Genomic DNA, 26968 nt, shown 5'->3' with positions numbered 1-26968 from the left:
CTATAAACGTGTCTGTTCTTTGGATTCTCCCTTTGCACTGGCTGTAACATCTTACTGGTTCCCTCATGTCATTAATGAGTTAAATAAGTTATATAAAATCATTTTATATCTGCATGAAAATCATGATTTTACCCATTTTTGAAAATTTTCCTTCAACAGCACATCTATCTGAGACAAGAGGGACTGATTCGGTGCTCTTAACCAAGGTTTTTTCAAAGCACAGGCTGGAGAATTACACAAACTGGGATTCAGATCCTGGCTCTTTGAGGCATTCAGGTCCACTGCACTGCGCACCTCCAGTGGGAGCCACTCACACTGCAGTTTTTGTGAACATGCATCACTGTGTGGTGCTCTGCATAGGTCTGCATTGCATACATGGCAGCATCACCTCCACTTCACGAGCTATCTGAGTGTGCGTGGGTGTGTGCACTAGAAGCATGCCTGTCCCATCCCTTTGCTTTGGTGATGATAAAATGTTTTATGAATAAAAAATAGATGTATATGTGCTCAGCTATCATGATGTAAACAAACAGCATGGGGTAGGAAAGAATAAGTGGAGGAGATAAGAAAAGCTTCTAATAGCTTTGATCAGCACTGTCCAAAAGAACTTTCTGCAACGATGCCAGTGTTCTACATCTATGCTGCCCAATACAGTAGCCACTACCCACAGGTGGTTACTGAACACCTCAAATGTGGTTAGTATGACTGAGAAACTGATTTTTGAATTTAATTTTATGTTATTAACTTATATTTAAATATAATATATTTAACTTACATTTGAATAGCTACATGTGACTAGCGGCTATCTGGACCACACAGGTATAAACAGACACCTAGTAAAAGGCAAACGGCTAGACTCCGAAAAATGGGAAATGTAGGTTTCTCAAGCTTTTTGGTCCAAGGACCTGTATGTTTAAAAAGCACTGGGTGAGACCCTAAGGAACTTTTGTTTATGTGGGTTATATCTATCTAGATTTATTATCTTAAGAAAAACCAAGAAATTTAAAAATCTTTATTAGTCCATTTAAAAATAATAAACTCATAATTTTTATGACAAAATAAATTTTCCAAAACAAAAAAATAAATTAGTGAGAAAAGTGGCACTGCTTTATATTTCTGTGTTCAGTCTATTGCAATATTATATAGCTTCCAGAAAACTCCATCCTATGCTTATAAGAAAAAGCATGTAACTGAATCACTTTGGGATACATCTGAAATTAACACAACATTGTAAATCAACTCTACTTCAGTTTAAAAAAAGAAAAAAAGGGCAAATATCATGTAAGTATTATTACAAAAAGGGTCTCAGGAACCCCCAAGACTGCACTTTGAGAACCCCTTGCCTAGTCAGAAGTACACAGCAATGGTTTACTGATACAAAATGTTGGATACCCCCTTTCCTGGGGCCACTCTCCCCGTTGTTACAAACAGGTGACTTTGTCAGCCCCACAGCAGGTGACAGGCTGTTGCCTCCAGGTTACCAGTAGAGGGTAAAGATAAGGTACCAGGCAGAAGATGAGGAGGTTAAGAGAAAACCTATACAGTTGACCCTTGAACAACATGGGGTTAGATACACTGAACCCCCTCATGCAGTGGAAAATCCACCTGTAACTTTTGACTTGCTCAAAACTTGACTACTAATAGCCTACTGTTGACTGGAAGCCTCACCAATAACATAAACAATAGCTTAACGTGTATTTTGTTTGTTATATGTATTACATAGTGTATTTTTAGAATAAAGTAAGCTAGAGAAAAGAAAATGCTATTAAAACTATAAGGAAGAGAAAATACATTTACAGTACTATACTGTATTTGATACTGTAACATCACATCTGTTTACAAGATGAATTGTGTCAGTACCTAGATCATATTATCTTATATGATACAAAACACTAGATTTTACATGTATTACTAACACTAGACATTAAAAATGAAAAGATAACATGAAAAAGAAATTCATATTTATTTACACATAGAAATGTTGCAGAAAAAATGTGTTACAGCTCAGTGTTACACCTCAGTTGTGACAGCAACCTGGATCCAGGCGAGAGACCAAGCAGCACTGGGAGAGTTGGAGAACTCAGGTTTATTACGCCAGCGGGCCCATAGAAGTTAACACTCCAAGCTCTGGACCCCCATCTGCAAGTTTACACAGGCTTTTATAGGCTGCCAGTTTACACTTTGCAATGTCATATGCAAATAAGGTATAATAAAAGTTGACTAATTAGGAACAAGTTTTGTAAAATGGGCCAATCAGGAAGGAGAGAAATAACCGATCAGGAGTGAGCTCCATGTAAATGAAGTACTACAAATGGACCAATCAGAAGTTAGGGAGATGGACCAATCAGGAGTGAAGGAAATAACCAATCAGGAGTGAGCTCAGGGAACCAACAGAATTATAGGGATAAGTTCCACTTTCTTAGAAGTAAGCCATTTAAGAGGCAAAAAGTGAGATAGAGCCTCTGGGCCAGGGAACCGGATGGTGCTGGCAGGAGAGTAGTGGCCCTGCCTGGGGGTCCTGTCTGTCTTTTTATGGGGCTTCCCACCTCATAACAACATGCACTGATAATGAAGAAGCAGCAATATGATTGCTTTATGGTAGCCTAGTGTAATTAACATGATTGTTTGTGGAAACCTAGCCTATACACTAATAATGAAATCATTATAAATTTTTTAACATCTTTACAGTCATATTCATAATACAGTATTGGAAACACTGTTACACTTAAAAAAAAACCCCACTTTCCTGTGATGATATGCTGATACACAGTTTCTCCAATTAGGAGAACGACAGAAAGAGATGGGGGAGGGTATAGCTCAGTGGTAGAGCGCATGCTCAGCATGCACAAATTCCTGGGTTCAATCCCCAGTACCTCCATTAAAATAAATAAATAAATAAACTTAATTACCTTAAAAAAAACTTAAAGATAAAAGAGAGAGGCATACTGTATGATAATGTAATTCTTTGAAATCAAAGTCATTAAAACAGTAAGAAAACTTATACATTATTAATTTCATATTAAATATCACTCATCTTATGCTTAAGGATAGACTAGTATTTATATGTATTTTATACCTTCACAACATTTTTTTCCTTAATTTTTTCGATATTTCTAATCTACAAAGTTTCTCTGCAAGTATTTCAAATTGTAAATCTCCAAAAAATTTTCCAGCATATTCATTGAAAAAAATCCATGTAACAAAAAGAAAGAAAGGAAGGAAGGAAGGAAGGAAGGAAGGAAGGAAAGAAGGAAGGAAGGAAGGAAGGAAGGAAGGAAGGAAGGAAGGAAGGAAGGAAGGAAGGAAGGAAAGGAAAGGAAAGAAGGAAGGAAGGAAGAAAAAAAATCTGTGTACAAGAGGACCCACGGAGTTTATCAGTACTCCAAGTGATTTCCTCTTCAGTCAGCAAGAAGGCCTTGTACTCAACACCCCAACCATGAAGAAAACTCTTCTTTTAATTGTCTCTTCAATGTTTTGATCAAGGCCCATCTTTTGTCTTTATTCTCTCTTTCTGTGCTAATCATTTTTTTAGAAAAAACTCTTTTTGAGGATGCTCTCTAGGTACTGATGTGAAATGCTCTCTATGATGACAGTACGTCAAGTGGAAAAAGCAATGGAAGAAACCTGCAGATACATCTAAGAAGGGGAAAATGTAAATCTATTTTGATGTGGAAATGCATGAACTATCTCTGGAGGATAAGCAATAAACTAGTAATAATGATTACCTAGGGCAGGCGAGTTGAAGGAATGGAAATGGAGATGAGGGACAGGGGAGAGAGGAAGACTCTCCCTAGTATACTGTATATTAACTTTTTGATCTTTAACCCTGTGAAATGATTGCCTACTCAAATTTTTAAAAATATATTGTCATACTTCCTTATCTTGGTGTAAAATTAAAACATCATTATTTTCAATGTTTGGTGAAGTAATGAAAATAAAGAAAATAATACCCCCAAACTCCATCTCTCCAGAGATAACTGCTTTTAACACTTTGATGCACATACAGGGCAATCTTATCACGTATTTGGAACTTGCACATTTACATGCCAACATGAGAACATACCTGCCAGTCTCTTAATCCTCACAACAACAACAAAAAAACCTACTAACCTATAATAAGATTATAAAGGCTTAAATAAAATAGAAAGTAGTAAACCTTGTGGATTAGCAGGGACACTTGAAAACTCCCCATTCATCTCTAGGGATTCGATGATTATTTCAAAGACATAAAGGTTTCAGCCTAGATATGTGAATACAGCCTTTCCTTTTTCCTTCTTGCAATCTAGCTCAAGAGTTTTTATTTTTTTAATTAATTAATTTTTTTATTGAAGTATAGTCAGTTTACAATGTTGTGTCAATTTCTGGTGTACAGCACAATGTTTCAGTCATACATGAATATACATATATTGTTTTCATATTCTTTTTCACCGTAAGCTACTACAAGGTATTGAATATAGTTTCCTGTGCTATACAGTATAAACTTGTTTATCTATTTTATATATATCAGTCAGTATCTGCAAATCTCAGACTCTCAATTTATCCCTTCCTACCCCCTTCCCCTCTGGTAACCATAAGTTTGTTTTCTATGTCTGTGAGTCTGTTTCTGTTTTACATGTAAGTTCATTTGTCTTTTTTTTTTAGAGTCCACATATGAGTGATATCATATGATATTTTTCTATCTCTTTCTGGCTTACTTCACTTAGAATGACATTCTTCAGGGCCATCCATGTTGCTGCAAATGGCATTGTTTTATTCTTTTTATGGCTGAGTAGTACTCCACTGTATAAATATACCACAACTTCTTTATCCAGTCATCTGTCAATGGACATCTAGGCTATTTCCATGTCTTGGCTATTGTAAATAGTGCTGCTATGAACACTGGGGTGCAAGGGTCTTTTTGAATTAAGAATCCCTCTGGATATATGCCCAGGACAGGATTGCTGGATCATATGGTAAAACTATTTTTAGTTTTTTGATGAATCGCCATACTGTTTTCCACAATGGCTGCACCAAACTGCATTCCCACCAGCAGTGTAGGAGGGTTCCCTTTTCTCCACACCCTCTCCAGCATTTATCATTTGTGGACTTTTGAATGATGGCAGTTCTGACTAGTGTGAAGTGATACCTCATTGTAGTTTTGATTTGCATTTCTCTGATAATTAGTGACATTGTAGCTCAAGGGTTTTTAAACTTTACTATGCAGAAGAACTCTTAAAGTGGCAAGCCTGAATCAAGAATAATCTTTACTACAATTCAATCTTTTTATACTTCTTTTAACCGAAGTGAAATGATACTCATAATTTTAAAGAATTTATTATTTTTTCCCCGACATTATGACGACCTTTCATTTTGTCAAATTTCTTCCGTAATATAATTTATAATGATTGTACAGTTTTACATTATATAAATATATAGTGTGAATTATTATAGTCTATGATTTTAATTATTTTACCATTTCCCTTTTTAGGGACATTCAGTTTTTTCAAAGTTACATCATCATAAACAACATTGCAACAAACGTCCCAGTAACTAACCCTGTATATGTAGCCTTTGTTATTTCCTGAGAATGAATTTATAGAAGTGGAATTGCTGGGTCAAATGTATCTAAAAAATTAAGGAATTTTAATAAGTATAAGTGATATGCCTTCCAAAAACCTAATTAGCTCTTAATGGGAAAGTAAATATAAGGTACTTAGGGGAAGTGACAGGATATTTTACTAATTCCACCTGTGAGTCTTCAGGTACCAGGTAAATTCCCAAATCTCAAACTGTAAAATGTTGCTCCTGTAACGTGTCAAAAAGTCAAAAAGGAAGGTGACAAACCTTGATATCAAAAACCACAGCTCTGATGTGAGAGCTGCAAGGAAAATCTTGAGGATTCAAAGAGAGATCTCTATGACAGAGAAAACTCTTTTAGCAATGACGTGTCACTGAGAGATGACAGAAAGATTTAAATTCTCAAAGCCTTCCAATTTAATTCCATTTTTAAGAAAGCCCAGCATTTAATGGTAGTGGTTATAATATTCAAAATTATGAAAGGGTTTTATCATCAAATCCCTTTCTTGAAGGAGAAAATACCGTAACAGTCTCTGCAGGGGCTGACATTTCAATAGAGAAAAATAACTTTTTTAATAAGCCCCCACTCTCCCAAATTTCATATTGAACACTATTAACAACATTCCAAATTTGGAACCTGAGTATTTAGTTGTGGGTGAAAGCAGGCCTAAGTAAATTAGGAAAAAAAACTTTCAAAATCGATGATTCTAACAACATACATATTTTTTCTTTTTTTTTTCTGTATTTGGCAAATTTTCTTTAAGAAAAGATAGTGTTACTACCACAAAATAAGAAAGCTCACAATTTATTATTTAAGAAACAAATGTCTATTGCATTCCATTGACTATGATGACATCAAAAACTATTTCAAGGTGAGATAACAGCATACTATAGCATTCCAGAAATCATAATGAACACAATGTAACTTTTTTCAAAAACAGCAAAATTCTCTAAATCATTCTATTCTCATGGATCAGTCCTAAATAAATTTTCCTGGCCACCACAAAATGTCCTCAGAAGCAAAAAGTAAAGATTCACTACATTTTATAACTCCCTCAACTCCCCTCCCTAAAAGACACTTAAAGCTCAGCTAAAAGTCACTCAGAATCCAGACAACTAGGAACAGTAAAACACAACCCAAGTCCTTTAAGCAGATTCAAAAGAAAGAAAGAAAGAAATGATAAATTAAGGGTCCTTTTTTTGATTTTACAAGAGAATTCACAGAAGCATTGGCAGTTTTAAAGTGTGCATTTAAAGCACTTCACTTTTCCTGATTACTGAATATGAGAACGGCATTTGTTTTCCAACCCCTTAATAAGAACAATAATTACAGTATTCTACAATCTCCAATATGCCCTCATTTTTAAAAATCCATAATCTTCAGAATCTCTGAAGGAGGCAGACTAAATTCCAGCACCTTATTCTCAAGCCAACAGTCCCCCTTCCCAATTCTTACGGGATAAGAAATAAGCATTCCTTTTTGACTCAAACTAACCCACGGGGGCTTGGAAAAGGGCAAAGCAGGCTGAAACAATGCCACCAGAACTTGGACTGGGAAACCAGCTCTAAGAAACATGACACAACATCACAGCGTTCCGTTCTGCAAAACGTGTATCATTCTCTTCACTCCCGGCTCTCATCAACTCGCAACAAACGGCACAGAGATTAGAAGAGGGCAGTTATGGTACTTGTATTTAGTATTCTGAGCAATTCACTTAATTACTCTAAGCGTCAGTTCTGCCTGCCTCCAGTGAAGGACCAGAGGTCAACTCAGGCCACAGAAATTAAAAGAAATAGCCGATGCTGCGAAGTGACCCCCATATTGAGACTTGAGCAGTGTCCTAAACTGGCGTGCAGCCCGGCTTCCTGGATTCTCTCGGAACATGCAAATCGCTGCAATCAACAACCGGGCCGGGCGGCTGTCCGGAACCTCTCCTGCTCCGGGGAATGACCCGAGTCGGCAGCGCAGCCGGGATCCGGCACACGGCCGACATCCCTCGGCTGTCCAGTGGAACCCGGGCGGGGGCGCACACGCTTTTTACACCACTCCAAAATCGAACGTGGGTATGTGGTTGCAAGTAAAAGCAAGCCTAAGCAAATGGGGAGGGCGGGGGGAGCATGGAAATCCCTTGACATTGATGGCTCAAAACAGTATGCATGGTTTCTTCCTTTATTTTTCTGTACTTGAGAAATTCCTTTAATGAAAGAAATCTATCACTCGAAAGTAAGAAAGCTCAAAACCTATTATCCACGGAATAAAAGTGTCAGCGTTGTCTTCAAATGACTACCCTGACATCAAACACTATTTTTGGCTGAGATACAGCATATTATGCTATTCTGCAATGTAATTTTTTAAAGAACAATCTTTAGAAAGAGCCCAAGTTCATCCGAGCTATTTCACTGACTTCGAAGCGAAAAAGAGACTATTTGGCGAGCCCTCATCACCCTAACCCCACCCCAAAAGCCTGCGTGTAAAGATCATTTACTTAATCGTGGTCTCCCAAGACCCTCATGCAGAGCGCCGCGTCCACTGAGCGTGTCCAGGACCCGAGAAGAGTTACTGGGACCGCAAAGTCGAGCGACAAGTGCCAGTGAGGCGTTCCATGGCGAGCTGACCCGCTGACGCCTCCGCACACACAACTTGCTTAGCGCTAAGGACCAGCCGACTGGGGACTAACAGTCACGGGGTTGGGAGTCGGGGTGGGGGTCCCAACGCCGCGATGTGACGATGCCTTGGCGCGGAACCAGCCGGCCATCTCGCCCCTGCTGTCCACCGCCTGCCAATTGCCCCTGAACATGGGAAAGGGCAGGGAGCCCAGGAAGTGCTCACCGCTTCAGCGGGTCCGTAGTCCGCAATGCAGCGGCGGTGGCGGAGACGGAGCTCGGAGCAGCGGACCCGGCAGCCGCCTGGGTTGTAGTCCCGGCAGGAACGCTGTCCCGCGGCATTGCCGGCCGCGCGCGCGCCACATCCGCGCAGCTCCTAGCGCTCCGCGCACGCCAGCCGTTTGGTTCCTAGGCTCAAGGCACCCTGCAGTGGGGCCCGCCCAGCCCCAAGGACGGCCAATGGGCGCAGCCCATCCCCAAGGACCGCCAATGGGAGCGGAGCGCGGGAAGCCGGGGACGAGGCGGGAGCGGACAGGGCCGCCCAGCCACTCGGCAGGCTCAGCGGGCCTCGCCCGCCCGCTGAGAGGCGTCCAGATTTCCTCGTGGCCCAGCTTGGAAGTGTGTTTCAGGTGAATGAGAAGAGGGGAGGAGAAACACATTCCGCAAATAAAAGATCTGTGAGTGTCTAAGACCTACAGGACTCGCTTCTGATTTTGCGGGGTCTCTTTCTATTTTTAATCAAACATTTCATCTACTGTTTACAGAACACCGATTGAGGGCCAGCCACAGTGCTTGGGGACGCACGGCAATGAGAAACACCTCCTACTTTAAAGAATCCCCGAGTCGGTCGGATACAGAAGGAGATAAGGAAACAGGTAACTAGGGAAGCCTGCATAAGGTGCATTCCAATTTCAAAAGTCCTGTTTTGCAATGGCGGTGGGAGGGAGATTTAGGCCAGGTGAGAACTGAAGAGCATGCTACTCTGGAATTCTAGTGGCCATGATTAAGTGGAGAACAATCCACACATCATTTATTTTCTTTTTTCTTTAAAGACGACTGGGTAGTATATGTAACAGTTAAAGTTTTCAATAGCCTCAAAAATATATGACATGCAATGAAAAGAAAGTTTCCATCATCCGCTGCCCCTAGTTTTCTTTCCTTTTAGGCTACAGTGTTAACTAATTTTTGCATATCGTTTCAGAGACATTCTGTGCATTAAATATGCCTGTGTATGTGAATTTTTACTCTTTCCCCAATCTCTCTCTCTCACACACACACACACACACACCCACACACATACACACCCAGTACTCCACACAGCTTTGCTACCTTGCTTTTTCTTCACTTACTACCGTAACTTGGATAACTTTGATTCTTTTTAATGATTGTATAGTATTCCATTAAACTATTGTTTCAGTTATGCTTCTGCAGCAATTTATCAGGGTACCTGTTTCACTACATCTCTCTATACACTATTTATCAAACAATTTTTTAAAATTTCATTTCTGTGAGCATTCTGTTCATATCCTTTGCCTGTTTTTCTATTCAATGTTAGTCTTTTATCTTAATTGTTGATATATATATATACAGAGAGAGAGAGAGAGAGGGAGAGAGAAGGCCTTTAGAGAGGTAACATGAGGTCATGGGGGTGGCGCCATAACCTAATATGCCTGGTGTCCTTATGAAAAGAGGAGGAGACACCAAGGATATGCACACACACAGAACAGGCCATGTGAGGACACAGTAAGCATGTGACCATCTCCAAGCCAAGGACAGAGACTTCAGGAGAAACCAAAAGTGTGGCTATCTTGATCTGGGACTTATAATCTCCAGAACTGTGATAAAATAAGTTTCTGTTGTTTAAACCACTCTGTAATATTTTGTTTTGCCAGCCCTAGCAAACTAATATAGCAAGAATGTGGAGAAGTTGGAACCCTCTTACACTGCTGGTAGGAATGTAAAATGGTGCATCTACTTTGGAAAACAGTCTGGTAGATCCTCAAAGAGTTAGATGTAGAGTTACGACCAAGCAATTGCTTTCTTACATATATACCCCCAAACAACTGTGCACACAAATACTTGTGCTTGAATGTTTATAGCAACATTATAGTAGACAAAAAGTGGAGACAACCCACATGCCTGTCAGTTGGTGAATGGCTAAAGAAATATGATATATCCATATAGTGGAATATCATTCATCAATAAAAAGGAATGAAGGAGCAGAGAGGGTATAGCTCAGTGGCAGAGTGCATGCTTAGCATGCACAAGGTTCTGGGTTCAATCCCCAGTACCTCCATTAAAAATAATAATAATAAAAAATAGATAAACCTAATTACCTCCCCCCTAAACAAAGTCAATTGTATCTCAATAAAATTGGGGGAAAAACACAAATATTAAAGAAAAACTCCAGTGGTAAGAAAAATCTGAAGTTCAACAATTCATTTAAAAAACAAAAGGAATGAAGGACGAATACATGCTACAACATGGAAAAAGTTGACAACATTATGTTAAGTGAAAGAAGCCAGTCACTAAGAACCACATGTTATATGATTCCATTTATATGAAATACCTGAAATGGGCAAATCTACAGAAACAGAAAGATTAGTGGTTACCTAAGGCTGGGGGTGGAATGAAAGGATTGGGAGTAATGACTAGAGATACACAGTTCCATTCTGAGGTAGTGAAATGTTCTAAAATTTATGGTGGTGATGGTTTCATAGCTCTGTGAATATACTAAAATTCATTGAATTGTACACTTTGAATGGATGAATTGCATGGTTTGTGAATTATGTCTCAATAAAAGTATTAAAACAGAATCAATATTTAGACTTCACTAGAGAAGAGGTCAAAGCATCTGACCAAATATTTCATACATGAAGAAACTCAGAGCTTAAGGAACTTAATCTTGGGGAAATGATTAGCCTTGCTGCAAGGCTAATTGATAATTACAAAGGAGAATATAGGCAGAGCTAAGAAAAATGGCCAAACTCATAAACTGACACAATTATTTATTAGGACAACTGTTTTTGAAAGTACTGAGGCAAACACAAGATCTATGAAGTTATTCATATGTGTCCCATAATCCACATTTGGGGATACATTCCCTTAAAAGAATCCAAATGAGAATAATCAATTTTCACAAAATGTTTATAGCAGTACTATTCAAAATGCAAAACAAAATAAAACTGGAAATAACTCAAATACCTGACAATTGGAAGGGCACTTAATAACATAACAAACATATATAATAAATGGGGGAAAGTGCATGCAAAATAATGAGAAAGTAGAATATAAATGTTTCTAAATTCTGATGACTGTACATTGCACATGGTTGAGAATAAAGAGGAGAAAATTTAGTAATAAATGTTACCAGAATTCTTCTTAGGAAAAACTGTCTTTGGGAAAATATTCCGATAAACTGTTTCTGGTATTAGGTGAGACTTTGAAAACATGGGTGTGAGCAGAAGCCCTAGCCACACAAGAAAAGTGGCTCTGCATGAAAACATGGAAGGAATCTCTTTTTGCTGCTGAGAGAGAGGGAGCGGGCGCGGGAGCTGGGAGAAGAGATGGGCCAAGCGAGGGAGGGATGGGAGAGGAGCTGAGAGGGGACCGAGAGCCTTACATAGGGACAGAGTGATGACATAAAGTCAGTCCGGGCTGCGTTGTGGAGGGAAGGCTGCTGGGAAATCGCTGGTGATTGGGTGGGTAGGAGATGGGACTATTAAAGGAACACGAGTGTCTGGTATACACATTTTAAGTTGTTTTCTCTGATCTTAAAATGTCGCTAAAGCTCTGTGGGAATGGAGTTTTGTAAAAGGGAAGGAAGAGACTGAAGTTGAGGTTAGGACAGTGAAAAGACAGCACCACTGGACGCAGGGGCTCAGGGCCAAAGAAGACGGAAGAAAATGAGCCCCTCAGAAATTACTGGGAATCTTGGGAAGGCCTCAGAACACCCAAACTGATGTTTGGGAGGATCGTACTTAAATTACAGAGGGAAGGGCCGCTCTAGCTGACATCTGCCTTACATAGGGATGGAACGATAACATAAAGTAATTGCAGGTGTTTTAAGTTTACAAGAGGCTTAAATGTATGAAGTTTTAAAAAGTTCCCATTTGTTCTAACAATACTGATCACCATCCACTGACTGAAACAGAATGAATGGATCCTGGCTAAGCCCCTGCCGTGGCAAATTCCAGTGGAAGTGATGTTCAGGTGCACCCTGGATAATGGCTGAGGGGAATGAAAATGAATACGCAAGATGAAAAAATTAACACCCAATCTCAGGTGGCAGCAGGGCTGGAGGGAATGTAGTTGGGCTGTCCAGCTTTTGAAAAAATTGTTCTATGTGTTTGTTGAAGTATCACTGGAGCAAAAATATGATCAAATGTTCAAGAACTGGCCTGTGAGAAAAGTTCACAGGGGAAAGGATTAATATGTAAAGGACTCTCGGTGAGCACATTGAAGTCCTTAATTGCCCAGTTCCAGAATTCAGGACTTCTACTGACTCAGCCAGAGGAGGGTTACTAACCAGCCCAAATTTACAGATGGCAGATCTGTGGCACAAGGCCTAGAAGTGATTTTTCCCAAGGTTACAGAGCAAGCCAGAGGGTGGGCTGAAAATAGAACTGGACCTCACACTCCCATGAAGGCTGTATGATAACTTGTGTACTGTCAGCAAAGAGCTGAGGAATGAATGTCCTGGAGAGATTAGCATAGCTTTATGGCGAAAGGAGTCTTGCTCAACAATTGCAGATGTAACTTGACAACAGCAAATGACCTACCTAATCCTATAAACAGTAACAACCCAAGCACTAAAGCAAAAGTTTCAGAAAAAAAAATTCCCTTTGACCCTTGCAAAATTTTTAAAATGCACAGCTCCACTGTTATGAAGCCTCTACTTGTGTGGAGCTTGAACTGCAGAGGTCACCTTTCACCCTCTCCCTCTAAAGACTAAACTTCCAAATAATGACTTGCAACACTGTAATATCGGCAAGCTTACAGGATCTTGCAAAAGTGTGTAAACGTTTTCATAGAGGCAGGATTTTCTGGAGTCCCTCAGCGATAACTTTCTGTAAGTTTCCTTACAGAATTAACAGAAGTGAAAAGTTGACTGGGATAGTCAGATAGTTAGAACCCCAGGGCTTAGCCACTAAATTTACGTCTCTAGGTACCGAGGCCCTGGAGAGATTGCTCAGCTAGCTGCCGAGCTCTATCTGAGCTGCTCTGCTCAGAGCTTTATGCAAACCACTGTTAGGTGACTGTTCTCTAGGGTGCATTTTTATATTGCACTGATCCAGTTATTAGAAAACTTAAATAACTTGTTTTCAGGAGTGTGGTTAATCCCATTCCCACTTTTCAGAAAGGATTCTTTGAGATGTTTGCTGTGTAAAGTGGGTTAATACTATCAGCCCGGGGGGCTGGGGGATATAGCTCAAAGGAAAAAGTGTGTGCTTAGCACAGGTGAGGTCCTGGGTTCAATTCCCGGTACCTCCATTCAGGACCTCCATCACAAATAAATAAATAAAAGTTAAAAAAGTTTTTTCAATCCAGCTCAGGTGGGAATATCACAAATAACCACAGGCTATGGATTTTTTAATTGCTAGTTTCCTCCCTTTCATATAAGGGGCTGCACTATTTCTGTGTTGTGCCTTCTACAAGACCCCAACCAGAAACATAAAATCTAAATGTACTATAGAAGAAAGGAAGTGATAGGTCTAGCAACTATTTCTCAGAGAGCTGTCATCTCACTGGTAAGAGCAGTGGAAGCCAATCCCCTTTCCATAGCATAACGGTGTATTTGAAACCATATTACAGAAGCCCCATGAAAAGCAGGAACAATGGAACTATCTGGATATTAAAAATATCCACCAATAAAATCAGGGTTATTAGAAATGTTACCTTTTGCAGGCAGTATTTTACTAATATGTTAACAACCCAGTTATCATGAGGTGAAGAAATAATCCAAACATTCAAATTTGCATGAAACTTTTTGCTCCTTCAGTCTCTTGTAGCATAAATATTTTGGCTGCTACCATTTTTTTTTCCTTTTAAGCAGCACAGTGACATAGGTTAAGATTTTCTGGGTTAAATACACATAAATACATAGGTTAAATACATTTGGAGTGGGAGTGGATCTAGCTCTATTCAGATGCCTTTTATGCATTCTTGGCCATTCTGTCTAAATTCTGGCAACATGCAGGATTTATCTCTGTTCACCCAAACATCACCTATGTTTCACAGAGAAGGTGAAGAGTGTGAAAAACTCCAAGGGGTCAACAGTGTATTTGGGTTGCTCCTTTACTCACTTCCATTCCTGCCTTCTCAGTTTGACCCATGCTCTGTTTTCTAGTTCTGTTTTATTTTCAACCCTGGTTTAGCAATTTCTGTATGCACAGTTCCAACATATGGACTATTTTAATTGATTCATGAATTCACCCATCTATTTATTCACCAACATTTTTGTCACTGTAAGAGACATAAGCATTCTTAATAAGGCTGCATTTGAATAAGGGAGATAGCCAAGTGACAAACACAATGTAAGATATATGGAATATGCACCCCAGTGTTTGCAGCAGCACTATTTACATGGAAACAACCTAAAGTCCAGATGACTGGATAAAGAGGTTATGGTATATTTATACAATAGAATACTATTCAGCCATAAAAAAGAATAAAATAATGCCATTTGCTGCAACATAGGTAGACCTGGAGATTGTCATTCTAAGTGAAATAAGCCAGAAAGAGAAAGAAAAATACCATATGATATCACTTATATGCAGAATCTAAAAAAATAAAGATACAGATGAACTTATTTACAAAACAGAAACGGACTCACAGACATAGAAGAGCTTATGGTTATCGGGGGGAAAGGGAGTAGGAAGGGATAAATTGGGAGTTCGAAATTTGCAGATACTAGCTACTATATATAAAATAGATAAACAACAAGTTTCTCCAGTATAGCACAGGGAACTATATTCAATATCTTGTAGTAACCTATAATGAAAAAGAATACGAAAATGAATATATGTATGTATATATATGACTGAACCTTTATGCTGTACACTAGAAATTGACACAACATTGTAAACTGACTATATGCCAATAAAAAATAAAAATAAAAAAATATGTGAAATAAGTGTTAGAGGTAAGCTGTGAGGTCTGAAAGACTTAAGTTCAAATCCAGCTCTGCCATTTACTAGCTGAGTGACCTTGGTCGAATTATTGACTCTCACCGAGGTTCAGCTGCACTATTTGGGAAAGTGAGTGTGGCAGCTGTCTTTGAAGATGGCCCTCAATGATCCCAGGATTCATGCCCTTGTGTATCTGCTTGCCTTGACTGAGGGCTGGACCTAGTGACTTACTTCTAACAAACAAAACTGCAATTTTTTTTTCTATGATGGAGATTCAAAAACTGACTTACGTCTTACTGGATTTTTCTCTATTGCCTTCTTACTTCCATGCTTTCATGAAGTAAGCTGCCATGTTATAGAGCCCCATGTGGCAAAGAACTGAGGGCGGCCTCCAGCCAAGAGACAAGGAGGAACTAAATCCAGCCAACAATCATGTCAGTCAGCCTGGAAACAAATTGTTTCCCGATTGAGGCTTGTGATGGCCATAGTCTCGTTCCATACCTAGATTGCAGCCTATGAAGCAGGGAACTCAGCTAAGCCAGCCCAGACTCAAACTAAGATAATAAATGTTGTTTAAAGCCATAAGTTTTGATGGTCATTTGTTACATATTAGTGGATAAGTAATACAATGAGATAACATGTTCCTTGCAGAATTATTGGGAATCAGAATATATATGAGGATTATGATGATGATGAAGATGATGAAGGCAACAGGAGGGGACCTAAACTAAGCTTAAAAGAAGACTCGGAACCTGGCAGAAATGCTACAAATGTGAAGAAGATGTTTTTAGTGCTTGAGCCTGGGAGGTGTACAGGAGAGATGAAGGTATGGAGAACAGGGTATTGTATTTCTCATTCAGGCCCTGACTGTGTCTGACTGATGAAAGGGACTTGTGAAAAAACTACAGTAGCAGATGTGTAAGGATTGGCAAACAAGAAATGGTGCTTGGGGGCCCAGGTGACAAAGTTTAGCAAAGAACTGGGGTGAGGTGCATTCTCACACTTCTGCTCAGATTGGAGTGTGGCTCCAGCTATACAGTGAGAACCGGAAGTCAAGGACTTCCTGCCTCAGGAGCATGGGGAGCAGCACCCTTGGCAGGGAGGAAGGGTTCTCTTGGGGGACAGTGGCCATGGTAGAGATATCAAGACCCTCCCACCTCTACTGAGATTGGGGCATAGCTCTTCCTGTGTTTGTGGCTGGTGAACAATAAGAAAGAGACTGGGGCAGGGGATAAGTTTCTTCTGTATAGCACAAGGAGCTATATTCAATATTTTGTAATAACCTTTAATGAAAAAGAATATGAAAACGAATATAGTGTATGTATGTGCATGACTGGGACATTGTGCTATACATCAGAAATCGACACATTGTAGCTGACTGTACTTCAATTTAAAAAATAATTCAGAGAAAAAGAAAGAGCCTAGGGAAGCGACCCAAGTACACTTGATTCTGGGCAGCTTCTGAGATAACAAAATGCTCTTAAAAAAATAAAAAATAAGATGCTCTTAAAAGAACTGGAGGACCAGCATCACCGTAAGCAAGTGAAATTTGGATTTTAGCTGTCTTAAAGGATGTGCAGGATTCTGACAAAGAAAGATAAACAGACACTCTATACGGAGGGAACAGCACAAGCAAAGATTCAGAGCTGTGAACAGAAATCATTAAGGAAAAGCAAGTAGTCTCGTGTGACTAGGGAGAAGAGTACAAACTAGTTAACATTTCCTATTCTGATTCTGATTTAGTCCCCAGAGCAGTGATTCTCAAACTTTTTCGTGTCAGTTTCCCTTTACACTCAAGAATTATTGGCGACCTCACAGAGCTTTTGTTTATGTGGATCATATGTTTTGAGTATTTACTGGATGAGAAATTTAAATGGATAAATTTTTAAATATTTAGTTTGAAATGATCTAAAATAGCAATAATTAATATGTTAACATAAATAGCATGTTTTATGAAAATTAACTGTATTTCCCAAAACACAACAAAAATAAGTGAGAAGAGTGGCATTCTTTTGTATTTCTGAAAGTCTTTTTTGTGTCTGGCTTAATAGAAGACAGCTGGGTTTTCATATATTTGTTTCTGCATCAATCTGTTACAATATTACACGTCACATTGCCCCTGGAAAACTGAGAATGAAAAATACGAATTATGTTTTTTGTATTATGCAAATAGTTTTGATCTCCCAGACCTTCTGAAAGAGTTTCAGGGACCCACAGAGGTTCCTGGACCAACCTTAGAAAATCACTGTCCTAGAACTTGCTCTGAGAGAAAAAGCCAGAATTTACTAATGTAGTAATGATGATGATGATACTAATAGTATTACTGATAATGAACACTTACTGGTTGCTTACTATGTGCAGTTCTAAGTACTCACAAAAACCTAAGAAGTAGGGGGAAGGTATAGCTCAAGTGGTAGAGCACGTGCTTAGCATACACAGGGTCCTGGGTTCAATCCCCAGTAACTCCTCAGAAAATTAATAAACCTGTTTACCTACCCCCACCAAAAAAAATAATAAAATAAAATAATTTTTTTAAAAAAACCTAAGAAGTTCTTAAAATTATACTTTCCAGATGAGGAAACTAAGGGCAAAGAAGTTAAATAACTTGCCTAGTTTACACAGCTAGTAAGCGGGATAAAACTGGGATGTTCACGCAGGCAGCCTGGCCCCAAAGCCTGTCCTAACCATTGCACCATCGCACGTCCTCAGCGGACAAAAGCCTGCAGTATAAATTACAAAGAGTTGAGTCATCCCACTCACCCACCCCTACTCCCTCCTCTCCCTGCCATTTTAGATCTCAATGTTCTTTTCTCTTTCCCTCCCCATTTAGGGAACTCATGTTTCTTTTCACTCTGCAGTAAGTCCTTGTCCATTGCCCGTTGTTCATTATTCCCACCACTCCATAGAAACTGCTCTCTCCTGAGGCACCAGCGGCCTTATAATTACTAGATTCTGTTGCCAGTTTTCAGTCCTCATCCTCATTGTTGTGAGATGTGGGATATTTTTGACCATTTTCTTTTATATGAAAATTCCCCCTTTTATTGGTTATTCTGACACCAGACACTTTTCTTTTACCACTTATCCAATAAAGAATTTTAAAATAAATAAATAAACTGGTAACACCAATCCTTTATTGAGTAAATGCATTGTATCTTCTTCCAGTGCATGGTCTGTCTTTTCACTCTTTTTTTTTTCTTTTTCTTTTCTTTCTTTCTCTCTCCCTTTCTCTCTTTCTTTCTCTCTTTCCTTCTTTCTTTCCTTCTTTCTTTCTTTCCTTCTTTCCTTCCTTCCTTCCTTCCTCCCTTCCTTCATGGAGGTACTGGGGATTGAACCAAGGAACTTGTGTATGCATGCAGTCTACCACTGAGCTATACTCACCCCTAAGAATTTTCTTTTTATTTCTTTATGAGGTCTTCCTCCTTGGCTTGTCCCTTAAATATCTTCATTCCCCTGCACCCTTCTCTGATGTCTAGTGTTCTGTCCTGGACCCTTCTTTCTTCTCATTGTACAACTTCTCCAACTGCCACATCATTCACCTCCAAGGCTTTAGTTACTAAACATACACTGTTAACTCCCAAAGACATTATTTACCGCCCAGGCCTCAGTCATATGTCCAAATGATGCCTAGACATTCCTCAGACACCTGAAACTTAACACATCCACGTCCTGACCTCCATCTCCCCCCTCAAACTAGCCGCTTCTCCTATGGTCTCTGACCTGGGGAGTTACACCACCATCCTCCCACAAGTTGGGACAAAGAGTACAACCTGCTTGGAACCCACTTACCCCATCTAATGTGCACAGGAAAGGAGAACTAGTAAGGAGCAAATTGGAGCAGTTAGCTCACTTTCTATCGGTTGGATGCCACCAGTGTTTGAAAGGGAAGTCAAGATGCAGCCATCCTCCAAAAGATAAGTAACAGTCCCTCAGTACGTTCCATTGCCCTACATGCACTCAAATTCTCTCAGCTTCTGGATTAGGTTAGAATGATCAAAAAGCGTGTGGATATCTCCTTTTTGTCTGCCCAATATCCCTTTTTCTATCGGAGAACGTTCCCTTCCCCATCCTTAGTGGTTCTGGTAGTATTATCAATCATGGTGCCTTCTCCACCTCCTGGTGCAGGGGTGGGAGGGTGACCTAGGCCTAGGCAATTGTGGTGCTTCCACCTTCTGTCCCTAGCAGTTAGTCAAATGAATGGGTATATGACACAACTATAGCCAATCCGAATCACTCCATGAGATGCACTAGACCATAGCTGGAGAGCAAGGCTCTGTCTTTTTCCAGAATTGAAAGTTGTGAGAATCATAAATTCAAAAGCTGCATGTGTCCATCGTTTCTACCAGAGTGAAAGAACCTGCTTAACAATGAAACTACCACAGAGGAGAGCAGAGCAGGGAGAGAGAAGGAGAAATAGGGCCTAATGACATCGTTTGAACCCCTGGATCCAGCCATGCTTGACGCTAATCCTGAGGCTTTCCAACTAAGCAAACCAACAAATTCCCTTTTTGCTTAAGGGAATTTCAAGTTGGTTTCTGTCAGTTGCATCTAAAGAGTCTTGACCAGCAAAGGGCACTGCTGATGTCTGTATCTTGAATTCTGTGAAAGGGAGAACACTAATTATTCACCCTTATCTGGAAAAGATACATTCATTTTTCACAGCCCTTGAGCATCAATTCTAGGAGAGGGTAAGGAGGATGGAGCAATTCTCTTAATTTTTCATGTGGAGTATCTGGAGAAAGAGAGATGAGGGGCCCTCTGATAAGTCAGTAACTATTCAATTCAAAATATATACTGAGTAGAATTATATAATTAGCACTATGCTGGCCATTACTGAGAGTACAAGATATTCACCACCATCAAGTAAGGAATTTCGGAGAGAAGATTTATATACATTTAACACCTAAATAGCCATCCCAGGCTCAACACATTTTACAGGCCAAAATAAAACACGCAAGTGGCATGTACCATAAACATTTGAGGAATTTTAGGATGTCCTGTTCAGGTGATGGAAAGCCTCAAAGAGGAGTCTTGGGAAGTATTCGCACGATAAAGCGGTTGGGAAATTTGGCTCCTGAGGGCAAAGGGGCAGGTGGAAACTGGAGATCCACAGTCTATTCTGTTGTTATTTGTATGTTCTCTCTCTGCCCCATAGAGTCTGAAACCTGTCGTTGCTCTTATTTATATTTTGGTCTTTCCCTCTCATTGTGTGTCCTTCAAAGGCAAGAGCCATGTCACGTTCACATGTGAGTCCCCAGCACCAAGCTTTGCAGCTGGTGTAGAATAAATGGTCAGTAGGTGGGCGATGAGTGGAGGTGTGAATGGATGAGGCAGCATCACCTAGATCTGAGCCCTGGGAGACCCACAGACTGTTCCTGTTTTTACCTCCTTCCTGCACTTCCTGTCTAACTTTCCTCCCTACCATATAGGTTTACTCAATACATATGTCATTTGCCAGGATACAGGATGCCAATAAGTGCTGGGGAAGTAACAAATTAGAGCTCAGTCCTACCCATTTCCCTAGGCCCTGAAGTCCTGGCTCTGCCAAGGGCTCCCTGCCCAGTGACAGAAGCTGCACTCTCTTGCCAGCTTACTGTGCTGACAGCTCTAATTGCTAAATGAACAATCTGCGTTTCTAATGGGGAGAGAGCTTCTCAAAAGAGGATCTGGGCTCCTGCAATCTTGGGAAGGGAGTACACTAGTGTGCAATCAGAAACTACCACCTCAGCGGGAGAGGTCAGCCCTGAATTTTCCATTACAGGATGGGTAAATTTGGAAACTGGAAGCATTCTTGGAATTTCGATTCCCAGAGTATGGTGGAACCCTTCTGTCATGGGGAATGTGCACGAGCTTTGCTTTCAGAACACAAACTGCTATATAAACATAATGGTTTGCAAAAGATAAATTGGGTGTGGGCACTGCAAATGTGTTCACAACATGAATATTTAAAATAAATCCATAAATAAATACTTGTTGGGCACATGCATGTGGGGGAGAGAAATCAAGAATATTAATATATGACCCTTAAAGAGGTGGCAACTTTACTGAGGAATAAATCAGGCAGTCACAATGACATAATTTAAAATGCTAGACAAAAAAATGATACAGATCCCATCATAAATACAAATACTCAGGAGAAGAAAAGAATCATTACTCCCAATGTCCTTAAAATGGAAGAATTTGCAAATGAATATTTAAATCATTGAAATCAGGCAGACCTAAGAAACTGCTGGAGAAATTCACTCAGAGGGCAATGTGATTTGTTAGGTCCCGGAAATTACCCTATAATCCAGAGGCTGCCGGCTCTGAACTTGTCTGAGCCAGTATGGTATTTTATAGACTCTTAGCTTGTAACAAAGTTATGGCGTTGACTGTATCTCAGTGGGGAGGTCAGGTCTGGTAACCTCTACCCTGTGCCCATTTCTCATGGAAGATGACCCCAGTCAAGGTCAAATATTATCTCCAGAAATGGGAATTCCAGCCTAAAATCAACTTTTAGTCACGGTTTCCTAAGGGCTCACGTTTAAGGCTAGGGCACACATCCCATCATAGCCTGTAGCATCTGCCACATGCAGAGAAGTTCTGTTCACACCAGGCAGCTGCCTCTTTTGAATGGTCTGAGTTTTCAGTCTAGACAGCCAAAACTGCCTGTGTTCAGGGAGCACGTGTTCAGATTGCTGCTGTGTCACTGCACTTCCTGACTAGTTTTAATTAGCCCTGAATATAGTCTACAAAGTATAGAATCAAAAATGACATCCTGTGCATTACTACTACCTGAGACTTCCATCCTGAGGTCAAGGAACACCTGGGAAGTGAGTGCATCCTCTCCAACTCCCAGTGCTTCCTTGCATGTTTTTGACCCAACCTCTCATCATGGACATTTTCCATTATTATCCCCTATCTGCACCTCAGTGGCCAATCTGTTAATCAGCGAGGTCATCTTCCTTCAGAGACATTTGACTTCTGACCTAGTCCCCAGTTCGTGTCTCAGTTCTGAAGGGTACATCCTTGTCCACCTGAATGTTGCCCACCACACACCGTGATGACCAAATAGAACATCTCATTCAAAGGCTCAAAGGGAACCAACCATCAACATCACTGTGCCTCTGCAGAGCTCCCTGTCACTGCAGGGTTTGTGTTCAACAATTTGTTCCCTCTCTCTAATCAGAGCACCCCCACCATGTTCCCACATCTCCCTGCACTTCCAACCTGCATAGTAATGATGCTCTCATGTCCACTTGACCTGGAGCCTTCAAACCCACCAGACTAGCCTGTGGATCAGAATTGAGAGAATAATAAAGACAAAGATTGCTCACTTTCAGTTCTTTCCCTAGAAATTAACTAGCATCCTCTGAATTTTACTTCCAGCTTTTTTTTAAAAGTATGTATGTATGTATGTATTTTAAAGTGGCAGTTTCTTTTTATTTATTTATTTTGGGGGGCTTATTCAATTGGCTTATTTATTTTCAGTGGAGGTACTAGGAATTGAATCCAGGACTTTGTGCATAATAAGCATATACTCTACCACTGAGTTATACCCTCCCCCCCTACTTCCAACTGGTGTTTATCCCAGCTCTCCTCAGCTCTTGACTCTTGACTTTGCCATCATCTGAGGCTCTGTTCATGCCCTTTGGAATCACTGAATGAACTTGGTTTTCTGGGCTTAACCCATCGAGTTCTTAAAGACTCTGCCTTGTATTCATTGCTCTGGTATACCAGCCATGATAAGTTGGGTCAGGTTGCGGTAACAATCAATTCCAAGATCTCAGAGCCTTCATGTAACAAAAGTCTGTCACTCATTGTATATGTCCAGGGTGAGGCAGCAGGGAACTCTGCTCATTGGAGTTACTCAAGAGACCCAAACTGATGGAGGCTTCATCTCAACACCTGTTACATGATCACTGTGGTAGGAAGAAGATATGGCATGTAATGTGCTGGCTTTTAAGATACCTGTCCAGAAATAACACACATTGCTTCCACTCACATTTCATTGGCCAAAGCAAATAACATGTTCATGCCCAACATTTTTTAAATATTGATTTATTTATTTATTTTAATTTTTTTTTAAATTGAAGTATAGTCAGTTTACAATGTTGTGTCAATTTCTGGTGTACAGCATGTTTCAGTCAGACATATACATACATATATTCCTTTTTATATTCTTTTTTGTTATAGGTTACTACAAGAGATTGAATATAGTTCCCTGTGCTGTACAGTATAAACTTGCTGTTTATCTATTTTACATATAGTAGTTAGTATCTCCAAATCTCGAACTCCCAGTTTATCCTTTCCCACCTCCTTCCCCTCTCCACCCCCAGTAACCTTAAATTTATTCTCTATGTCTGTGAGTCCATTTCTGTTTTGTAAATAAGTTCATTTGTGTCTTTTTTTTTTTTTAGATTCCAGATATAAGTGATATCACATGGTATTTTTCTTTCTCTTTCTGGCTTACTTCACTTAGGATGACAATCTCCAGGTCCATCTATGTTGCAGCAAGTGGCATTTTTCTTTTTTATGGCTGAATAGTATTCCATTGGATAGATATAGATATAGATACACCACATTTTCTTTATGCAGTCACCTGTCAATGGGCATTTAGGTTGTTTCCATGTCTTGGCTGTTGTTAATAGTCATGCCCAACTTTAAAAGTGAAAGAAAAGTGCAACCTACCATAAGTCTACCAGATAAGCCCTTGTCTGCCTCTCCTCTGACAGCAGAGGCTTAGATACTGAGAGGCCCAGACTTGCAGCTGGAGGACAAATACCAAAGCTGTGTCCAAGAAAGGGTGCCAGGGCTGAGGAACTCAGCCAAATCTAGTTGTCATGCAAGGAGCCAGAGGCAAGAAACAGGATCCTAAGAGAAGGTCAGGCAGACAGGGAACATGAGAGTAAAAACCAGCAGAGCGGATGCTGCAAATAGAAACTCTGTAAACAAGATCCCAGACTCACACCTTTGGGTTTTCAAATTAAATCTCTTTAATCAAAATAATGCTTGCACATATTTGACAAAATCAACTGGTTTTCCAAGCCTTTCTGGGAAAATCACATTTCGTCCTCCACCCTTGAGGCTACCTTTTCAACTTTCTTTACCTTATCTTTTGAATCATATCCTCATATATTCTTGGATTTGGTGGAGGGAGTGTTAGACTCTCTATTTTAGTCTATTAGTTCCTTCCTGCTATGAAATAAGGGGAATTAGCTCTCTTACCCACTCACTGCATACTTTCCCTCTCCTTAGCGTCCCAGTGTTAATCCACATTGAGTGTCAATGTGATTCTGAATATGTAAATATTGTCATAGAAGCAACACAGCATAATGAGTAAGAGTAAGAACTCTGGAGATAGATTACCTCGATTTGAATCCTGTCTCCACCCCTTCCTGTGTGTGATAGGCTAAGTAATGTCTCCTCAAAGATGCCCACGCCCTGATTTCCAAAACTTATGAATGTTTTACTTTACGTGGTAAAAGGGACTTTGTAGATGGAAGCACTGTGAGATGGAGAGATTATCCTGGATTACCAGGTGGGCCCAGTGTAACCACCAGGGTCTTATTAAGAGGAAGGCAGAAAAAGAGAAGAATGTAAAGATGGAAGCAGAAGTCAGAGGGAGAGAAGATGCTACACTGCTGGCTTTGAAGATGGAGGAAGGCGCCAGGAGGCAAGGAATACAGGTGGCCTCCAGAAGATGGAAAAAGCCACGAACTGGATTCTCCCTTAGAGCCTCTAGAAAAAATGCAGGCCTGCAGACACCTTGATTTGAGCTCATCAAAACTTATTTTGGATGTGTGTTATTTTAAACAATTAAGTTTATGGTAATTTGTTACAGCAGAAAGAGGAAATGTAAGTACCGTGTGGCTTCATCGAGGTACTTAACCTCTTTGCCACAGACTTCTTATCTGCAAAATGAGTTACTGTGAGAATTAAATGAGTTAATAAATGTAAAATAGTTAGAACAGTTTCTTGCACATAGTAAGTGCTATATGTGTATTTCCTATTATTGTTTGTAGCTAAGCCACCAAGAGGAGTATGCCTTTTCTTTTGTCTTTTTCTGGCACTTATAAATCCCTTAGTCTTCTATGCATTTATCACTAACTCATCTCCAGCTATAAAATTGCCTGTCAATATGCCCATACATATAAATGACATGTCTATTTCATTTTTTTCTGGGAGACATCACTCCTGGAGCCCCGGGTTCGCCTCTCCACTGCAAGCAGGTTGCCCTCCAGGCCTGCCGCACGGCCACTGTCCCTTCATTGTCCTTCTGGGGACTCCCTTCAGTCTTCTCTTCTGTTAGGTCTCCTGCTTTCCTTGGTTCTGTCTCTTCCTCTTTCTTTTTTGTTTTCACTCCACTTTTATTGAGATATAACTGTATCTTTCTCTTTCTTATTTACTTTCTAACTTTGATGGTGTATATCCTCCAATAGCTCCTGAAAAAAGGTACCTCAGAGGTAAATTTGCTGAGACCTTGATTGTCTGAAAATATTTTTGTTCCATTCTCACACTTAATTGATAGTATGGCTGGATACCTTTTCTAGTGCCATAAACTGAATGTTTGTGTTCCGCACCCTGCCCCCGCCAAAATTTATATGTTGCAACTTAATCCCCAATGTGATAATATGTGGAGATGGGATCTTGGGAGGTCTTGAAGGTAGAGTCCTCATGAATGAGATTAGTGTCCTTATGAAACAGGACCTAGAGAGATCCCTCACCCCCTCCCCCATGTGAGGTTACGGTGAAAACACTGCCATCTCTGAACCTGGAAGCCGACCCTTCCCAGACACTGAATCTGCTGGCACTTTGATCTCGGTCTTCTTGGCCTCCAGAATTACAAGAAATAGATTTCTGTTGTTTTTAAGCCATCCAGTTTATTTTGTAACAGCTGCACGAACAGACTAAGACATCTAGATTAGAAATAATTTCCTGCATGATTTTGAATGTATCATTCCCCTGGCTCTGTCCTTCTATGTTACCTATGGAAAGTCTGAGTTTCTTGATTCCTGATTTTTTTTGTGTGACCTATTTCTTTCTGGGAACTCTTAGGATCTCCTCCTTATCTCTATTCATTTTTTACATTTGAATGCTGACAGATTTCAGTCCCCACCCCTCCCACTTCTCTTCCTCTGCATGTAGGCAAAACCATAAGCCCCATGGCCCCTCCTTTGGGAAGTTCAAACCATGCAACCATGTCTGTACATGAAAACTCTTAACCACACCCCTACTCACTAACTGCAATTGGAGCCAAAGCTAGTCATCCCTCCTGCCTCTGTCAAGATATTTTCTGACCTCCTTGGGAGCCTGGGGCATGGAAGACCTCATCATGTGCATAATAGACCTCTTCATGCCTTCTTGGTACATATGTGGTATCACTAGTGTTGACATCCGAATCCGTTCCTCATCTGCAAAGAGACCACAACACAGCTTCACCACTTACTAGCTGAATGATCTTAGGTAAATTCCATACCCTTTCCCTACCTGAGTTTATCTGTTTGTAAATGGGAATAATTGCAGTATTCATACTGTTCTGTTAGAGATGAAGTGGGTTAATACTTATAAAGTGTCTGGCCCATAGTAAAAATTCAACAAATATCAGTTATTACTGGTGGGAACCATTTTTCTTCAAAGATTTGGGCACTTGTTGAGTTCTCTCAGTTAAGAGACTCAGACGATTTTAGCTATAAGCTATG

The 26968-nt window shown here is 40.1% G+C and overlaps 1 protein-coding gene across 6 annotated transcripts in view; it reads right to left on the bottom strand.

Moving 5' to 3' along the window:
* The window catches only part of ZNF638 (zinc finger protein 638), a 109073-nt gene extending 100518 nt beyond the window's left edge, over nt 1–8555 (bottom strand). For 2 of the 6 annotated variants that reach the window (XM_074341289.1, XM_074341292.1), the window contains exon 1: nt 8387–8555. In XM_074341289.1, coding sequence (XP_074197390.1) covers nt 8387–8502 — 116 coding nt within the window. In that variant the 5' untranslated portion in view covers nt 8503–8555. The remainder of the gene's footprint in view (nt 1–8386) is intronic. The other 4 variants (XM_074341288.1, XM_074341293.1, XM_074341290.1 and 1 more) reach the window with 3 other exon arrangements.
* Between the last annotated feature and the right edge of the window lie 18413 nt (nt 8556–26968).

The sequence above is a fragment of the Camelus bactrianus genome, chromosome 15, assembly GCF_048773025.1.
Source record: "Camelus bactrianus isolate YW-2024 breed Bactrian camel chromosome 15, ASM4877302v1, whole genome shotgun sequence".
Classification (NCBI taxonomy): domain Eukaryota; kingdom Metazoa; phylum Chordata; class Mammalia; order Artiodactyla; family Camelidae; genus Camelus; species Camelus bactrianus.
This window is presented reverse-complemented; position numbering and strand designations above follow the sequence as displayed.